Consider the following 7,495-nt stretch of genomic DNA (forward strand, 5'->3'; position numbering starts at 1 on the left):
GGTCTCTGGAGCTGTGATGTAACAGCACTACCAGCTACGAAACTGTCGCCCGTAAAGTGCAGAGCAATTATGTAATGTCATTCCCCACTATCTGCCTCTCTACCCTCAACACACAATCTCTGATCCACTCCCACCCCTCCTTCCCCATAGCCTAACCTCACTTGCTCAATCCTCCCCATCCCCAGCTGCTCACCTGCCCCGTCCTCACATGCCCTATCTCCCCGTCCCATCCCCCCTGCCCCATCCCCCCCTGCCCCATCCCCCCCTGCCCCATCTCCCCGTCCCACCCCCCCGTCCCATCCCCCCCTGCCCCATCCCCCCCTGCCCCATCCCCCCCTGCCCCATCCCCCCGTCCCACCCCCCCCGTCCCATCCCCCCCTGCCCCATCCCCCCTGTCCCATCCCCACTCTCTGCTCCCCCCTGCCCCATCCCCCCTGCCCCGTCCCCCTGTCCCATCCCTCTCTGCTCCCCCCTGCCCCATCCCCCCTGCCCAATCCCCACTGCCCCATCCCCCCTGTCCCATCCCCACTCCCTGCTCCCCACTGTCCCGTCCTCCCTGCACCGTCAGCGTTCGGCCTGCAGAGGGCGGTGCTGGCGGCGGGGTGCGCAGGCGCGGGCGGAATCGAGTGGGGTGCGCAGGCGCGGACGGAGGGCGATGGCGAGCCAGTCGCAGGGGATCCAGCAGCTGCTGCAGGCGGAGAAACGCGCGGCCGAGCGGGTGACCGAGGCCCGCAAACGTGAGTGCGGATCCGGGGGAGCCGCCTCTCCATCCCCACCGCCTGTCCTCTCCGCGACAACCCTCCCGACTCCCCCATATTTCCCCTCCCCCTCACCCCCCCCCCCTCCCTCCCTCGCTCTCCACCCCCTCCATTCTCCACCCCCCCCCCTCACCCCCTCCCTCACTCTCCACCCCCTCACTCTCCAACCTCCCCCACTCCTCTCCCCCTCCCTCCCTCACTCTCCACCCCCTCCATTCTCCACCCTCCCCCACTCCTCTCCCCCTCCCTCCCTCCCTCTCCATTCTCCACCCCCCCCCCTCACCCCCTCCCTCACTCTCCACCCTCCCCCTCCCCCGCTCTCCACCCCTCCAGTCTCCACCCCCCCCACCCCCTCCCTCACTCTCCACCCCCTCACTCTCCACCCTCCCCCTCCCCCGCTCTCCACCCCCTCCAGTCTCCACCCCCTCACTCTCCACCCTCCCCCACTCCTCTCCCCCTCCCTCCCTCACTCTCCACCCCCTCCATTCTCCACCCTCCCCCTCACCCCCCTCCCCCTCACCACCCTCCCCCTCCCTCACTCTCCACCCCCTCCATTCTCCACCCTCCCCCACTCCTCTCCCCCTCCCTCCCTCCCTCTCCATTCTCCACCCCCTCCATTCTCCACCCTCCCCCTCACCTCCCTCACTCTCCACCCCCTCCCTCACTCTCCACCCTCCCCCCCTCCCTCAATCTCCACCCCCTCCATTCTCCACCCTCCCCCACTCCTCCCTCCCCTCCCCCCCTTCTCCCTCCCTCCTCCCTCACTCTCCATCCCCTCCATTCTCCACCCTCGCCCACGTCCTCCCTCCCTCCACCCCCTCCCTCCCTCCCTCCCTCCCTCCTCCCTCCTCCACCCTCCCCCACTCCTCTCTCCCCCATCCATTCTCCACTCTCCGCCCCCCTCCCTCCCCCCCCCCCCCCCCCCCCCCCACTCTCCACCTCCCCTCCCCTCCCTCTCCCCTTCTCTCCTCCTTTTCCCCCCTCCCTTCCCCCCAAACCAAAAGCAGAAATTGCTGGATGTGGGTTGACTTGCTGAGTATGCTCAATATTTCCTGTTTTACTTTGTTCCAGAATTTGAAATCTGATTTCTGCTTTTTCTGCATTGCTTACAACAATGTGGGCGCTTTGTGTAAAAGGGTTAAAGTTATTGTGCAATGGCTCTTGAATTTACGCCTTTGAAACTGGTCTGCGGATCTATGGATATCCATTATAAAAATTGCAGAATATTTTGGGAAGTTACTTAACTTTCATTTTATTTGTGTTAGCTGGTCCTACAGTTAAAGCACATGTCTGGAGATAAGGAATGGGTGATGTTTCAGGTCGTGACGCTTCTTCAGATCCATTAGATTGGAGAAGTGAATGTGAAATGAAGGCACTGAAGAAATAGAGAGATCTGTATGAAGAAATAAAGGGAAGAGACCGTCTGAAAAAAAGGTCTTGACTCTAAACAAAACAAACATAATTCCTTCTCTCCAGAGATGCTGCCTGTCTCGCTGAGTTACTCCAGCATTTTGTGTCTATCTTTGGTTTAAACCAGCATCTGCAGTTCCTTCCTACGCACCTATCTGAATTTAACCCTATTAGCCACTCCTCGGCCCATTTGCCCAGCTGACTAATGTCTTAAACTAAAATGTCCTGTTGTAATTGTTGATAACCATCTTCACTGTGTACGAGACCACCTATTTCAGTGTCATTTGCAAACTTATGCCTTGTACTTACCAATCATGCCTTGTACATGTACATTCTCATCCAAATCATTGATATAAATGACAAATAGTAATAGGCCCAGCATCAATCCCTGACGCACAGGTCTCCAGTCCGTAAAACAACCTTCCACCACCACCCTCTGCTTCCTATAATGAAGCCATTTCTGTAACCATATTGTGTGCTGTGCATTTATTTTACAATGGTGGGTGGGGAGAGGGGGTGCCTCTTAGTTCAGTGAGCCATTACATTTCCTATTAATCTAATGAATAACGATATTGCTGAGTTCACTTTCAAGAATGATAAACACTGTGAGGAAGCAAACCTGGCATCGGGTTCGATTAAAATAGATGTTTGATAGCAAACATGCAGACTTTATATTGTAAATGTGCTTTGCTGAATGTCTCTGACTTTTCTCCTTTGCAGGAAAGCATCGTCGGTTGAAGCAAGCGAAGGAGGAGGCCCAGGCTGAGATCGAGCAGTACCGCCTCCAGCGGGAGAAGGAGTTCAAAAATAAGGAAGATGCTGTACGTGGTAAAAGTGCACAGTAAACCTCAGAGAATGCTTTAAAGGCTTGGCTTCCAGTCTTAAACACATACTTAGAGGATTGAGTTGCTCCTGATTGTGCATTTTATGTGCACCCGTGCGTGGTCTGTTTGCAGGAATCCCGTTAGAAGTGATGATTTTATGAAATCAGGAACTTTCTTGTTAAGTGCTGCTGATCTCTCTAGAGTAGCAGATCATTGATCTTCAGTTAATGATTGTTTTTAACAGTGACTTTTTGTGGAAAATTGATTCAAAGTGCTGGAGTAACTCGGCACTTTATCTTTTAGTCTGGATTTCCTTGTGCCTACCTTTTGTGGATGTTCTGCGTTAATTTAGGTCGATTTAAAATTGAAAATGTGCCGACGTTGTCCCTAATGTGATTGATAATCAGAAGAACTAATCTGAAGGGTGGCGCAGTGGTAAAGTTACTGTGTTACAGCACAAGAGACTCGGGTTTGATCCTTACTATAAGTGCTGTCTGTATGGAGTTTGTACGTTCTCCTTGTGACCGGGTGGGTTTTCTCCTGATGCTCTGGTTTCCTCCCGCATTCCAAAGACATGCAGGTTTGTAGGATAATTGGCTTCTGTAAATTGTCCTTAGTGTGAATGATAGAACTAGTGTACGGGTGATGACTGGATGGCGCAGACAGGCCAATGGAGCTGGGAAAACTGATTAGATGAATGATTCCATTGATAATTACAGTCCGAATGGAAGGAGCCCCTCCCTGTAATTTCCTTCCTTTACATCTCTTGTCACTGACGATGCACCCTATCCGTGGTTTGTCCATTTTATGTGCAGCTAACATTTCCATCAGTTTTTAGTAGATCCAGTATCTCAACATTATGTCATTTTGTGCATCTAATAGCTGCAGTATCCTTGATTCAGCAGCTTTCAAATAATCATGGAGTTTTCACCTTTTTTAAATATCTATGGCACTCTGCATAGATTAGACTTGGTAGGTTCTCTTTGTCAGAGAATATTTTATGCTCAGTGTGAGGTTATGATAATCAAATTGATGTGGCCGACGGTTGAAAGATTAAATTGGAGAAAAGTGTAACTCATGAAGAGGAAGTGTAAATTAAAATGGAGAAGTAAATGTGAAATTAAGGCACTGAAGAAATAGAGGAGTCTGTATAAAGAAATCGAGGGAAGAGACGTCTGAAGAAAGGTCTCGACCCAAAAAGTCACCCATTCCGAAAATGCTGCCTGACCCGCTGATTGACTCCAGCATTTTGTATCCGTCTTTGGTGTCAACCAGCATCTACAGTTCCTTCCTACTCAAGGGAGAGAACGTGCCTGGATTGCGAGAGGGCAAGGCAAGGTAACATAAATGCTGAAATTATTATGATGAGGGCTCCTTCTTAGAAATCCATAGCTCAACTCTGAACGCTGACTCGCTTGCAAGAAATGTCAATGTCGGAGATTGGCAGTAATTGATTCTTGTGGTCAGATGATGATGGCTTGAAAAGAAATGGACATCATTTTAAGTTTATATCGTGTAAATCGAGCAGCCTCCCTCTGCTCACCATTTCCGTGGGGAGTGTGGTGGCTATTGGCATCACTGATTTTTGGCAGGAAAGTATGGTTCTGAATTTGTGTTCAGAAATAAAATGTGACAAATTAATTTTGATGATGGAGCTGTAGCTGGATATGCAAGAGTTAAAATGTAATGCTCTGTGAAGCCATGCCCGTAAGGCCAATTCCTGAGTTCTTAAAAGTTGCAAATAGAAGGAATGTTTGCAGGGAACTAGCGATGACCCAGTGTGCATTTGAGATTCTTTTGTCTTAATGTATGCATGGAATTCGGACCAGTGCTTGGTTACTGGTTTAATATTTAATGAACAGTATCGCTACATGAATGTTTAAAATGCTGGACAAAGGCTTCTGTGGGTGTTGTGCAAAAGGCATAATTCGTGTGTAGAATTGAACACACCGTTGACAATTTTACATTCCTTTTCAGGCACTTGGTTCACATGGTAATTCGGCCACTGAAGTTGACAAAGACACTCTTGAGAAAATCAAAATAATTGGGGCAAGCTATGAGCAGCACAAGGAAATGGTTTTGAATAACCTCCTCAACTTGATCTGTGACATCAAACCAGAAATTCATGTCAACTTTCGCATTAATGGTTAGAACTGGATTGTAGTTTTGCATTGAACAATACCAAAGAACCACTGGGATAGCAATATTTTGTGATATTACTATGCTTATGCAAACTCTTATTTGTGCAACATTTCTACTTTCAAATAAAATAAAAATCAGATGAATTTAAAAAAAAAGGGCAGTTTGAGTTTCTCTTGTGAAGTTTCCTCTGATGTTGAAACTTTTACATGTTCCTGATTTCCACTAGATTTTCCCAGGCAAAACTGAAGGTGTTTCAACAATGATTTTCCATTTTAAAAGTGAGGAATTCAGATATTAAGTGATATAAATGCGCGCAATATTAATCACACTCGAATAAAACAATTGCTTAGATTATATTTTGAATTAAGGGTGCATTTTAACAGTAGACATAATTAAAATATAAAATTGTGCTTGACACAAGTAGATACTTGCATTCAGATCATTGGAGCTTGTGTGATTACTGATTTTTTGTTGTTGTTGCACAAACGTGGTCAGTCTGACAATATAAACTGATGTAGTGATCCAAGATATCTTTATCAAACTGCGAATAATTGAGGGAGGCAAAGAATGCACTGAACTCTGTCCACTTAAAATATTTTGGGATGAAAATGCTTTATTAATGTTCTAAATAGAAATATGGGACATTGGCAATTGGATCCATCTTAGATTCGGATCCCATTGTAACAAAATGGCCTTGAGCAATTATAAACAGTTCAGACTCTGCATGGTTGGTATAAATGCACCTGTTGGAACAGATGTCCGAGTGCCATTAAAGTCTAATATATAAAAAGGAAACTTGGATAATTAAGTGATTATTTTCAGAATCTAAGCTGTGTAACAGCTGATTATTGTAATGAGATTCCAGCTTGGTGTTTGAATTAGTGTTGTGTAGTACCATCCTAGTGTGCGACAGAGTAGTCTATTCTTTTACTTGAAACTGCTGGCAATTAAAAATCTTTGTTTTTGTTAACATTACTGTTCACCATAATACTTCTGTCTTAATCTGGTAATAAATCTGTTGCTGCCTTCACATCATGTACATGTTTTTTTTTGTTACACATGCGTTTCATGGGATTTTACTCACAAGCTGCTGGCTGCGTCTGGTGAGAAACAGCAGGACATGATCATGCATTTTCAGGGCGGTCTGGTTCTCTTGCCTTGTTGCCTTAATGTGGTGCATCAACTGCGTTGCCTTGCTTTTAATTACCTGAATTCAATCAGTATCAGGACAGCTTCCTGCATGGGGTGAGAGCCCATAGGTCCAGGCCAAGCAGGCAAATTGGATCCAAAATCGACGATGATGAGAGGTGTGTGGCGTGGTTTTGTAATTGGAAGCATGTGACCAATGATGTACTTTGGATTAGGGTCGGGAAACTTTATGCATTAATGGTTTGGATATGAATGTAGACAGTATGATTAGTAAGTTTATAGATGGCATGAACATTAGTGGTGAGCAAGGAGACTAGCCTTAAGCTGCAGGATGATACGGATCAGTTAGTATAAAACGTCTTACAAACTTAATTGAGTATTTTTAGGTGAAGATGATTGATGAGAGTAGGGCAGTGGATATTGTGCGCATGGCCTTTGGTAAAGCATTCAACAAGCTGAACCGACTTTGTTGGTCTAGCAATCTGTTCCTGTGCTGTATTGTTCTGAATCTCAAACCAGAGGAACAGGTAAGAGATCCAATGATATCCCACCGACCCGTCACTGTGTGCAGATGTGAATGTGGGGAGAGCATTGGCAGCGATTCTAATCAATGGGGCACATTGCTGCCTCTGCCCTTGCACCTCAACCTTTAGCTATAACGCACCGTTCTTGAAGTGTCCCAATATCGGGATGGTATGTAAATGCAAGTTATTTGTCATCCCTACACATAGAATCAAAAACAGGGTGTTTAATAAAACTTTCTTGTGATAGTCAAAAGTTTGCATCCGACTTGATTTATTGAAAGATACAGCATGGAAACTCAGTTCACCGAGTCCACGCTGACCATTGATCACCGATTCACACTAGTTCTACATTATCCCACTTTTGCATCCACTCCCTACATACTGGGGACCATTTACAAATTCCAACGTTTTAATCGACAAATCTGCATGTCTGGAACATGGGAAGAGACTGGAACACACGGAGGAAACCTACATGGTCGCAGGGAGAACGTGCCAACTCCACATAGAAGGCACTCGAGGTCAGGGTCTCTGGCACTGTAAGGCAGCAACTCTACCAGCTGTGCCACTTTGCTGTACTAAATGTACCTCCATGCCAACTTAGTGTGACTAATGAAACCAGATAGACATTTTCACAAAGGTGGCTGTGAAAACTTGTCAGTGGAGGAGATGAAGAATTCAGAGCCTTTTT

General features: G+C 46.9%; 1 protein-coding gene across 1 annotated transcript; it reads left to right on the plus strand.

Annotated features, from left to right (window-relative positions):
- The first annotated feature begins 612 nt into the window (after nucleotides 1-612).
- LOC116990704 (V-type proton ATPase subunit G 1-like) lies at nucleotides 613-6,164 on the plus strand. The gene is made up of 3 exons (XM_033048632.1): nucleotides 613-737; nucleotides 2,889-2,989; nucleotides 4,970-6,164. Exons 1-3 carry the CDS (start codon nucleotides 656-658, stop codon nucleotides 5,141-5,143), a joined length of 357 nt encoding a protein of 118 aa, XP_032904523.1. The 5' UTR covers nucleotides 613-655; the 3' UTR covers nucleotides 5,144-6,164.
- The last annotated feature ends 1,331 nt before the right edge of the window (nucleotides 6,165-7,495 follow it).

This window comes from Amblyraja radiata, chromosome 32 (assembly GCF_010909765.2).
Source record: "Amblyraja radiata isolate CabotCenter1 chromosome 32, sAmbRad1.1.pri, whole genome shotgun sequence".
Taxonomy (NCBI): Eukaryota; Metazoa; Chordata; class Chondrichthyes; order Rajiformes; family Rajidae; genus Amblyraja; species Amblyraja radiata.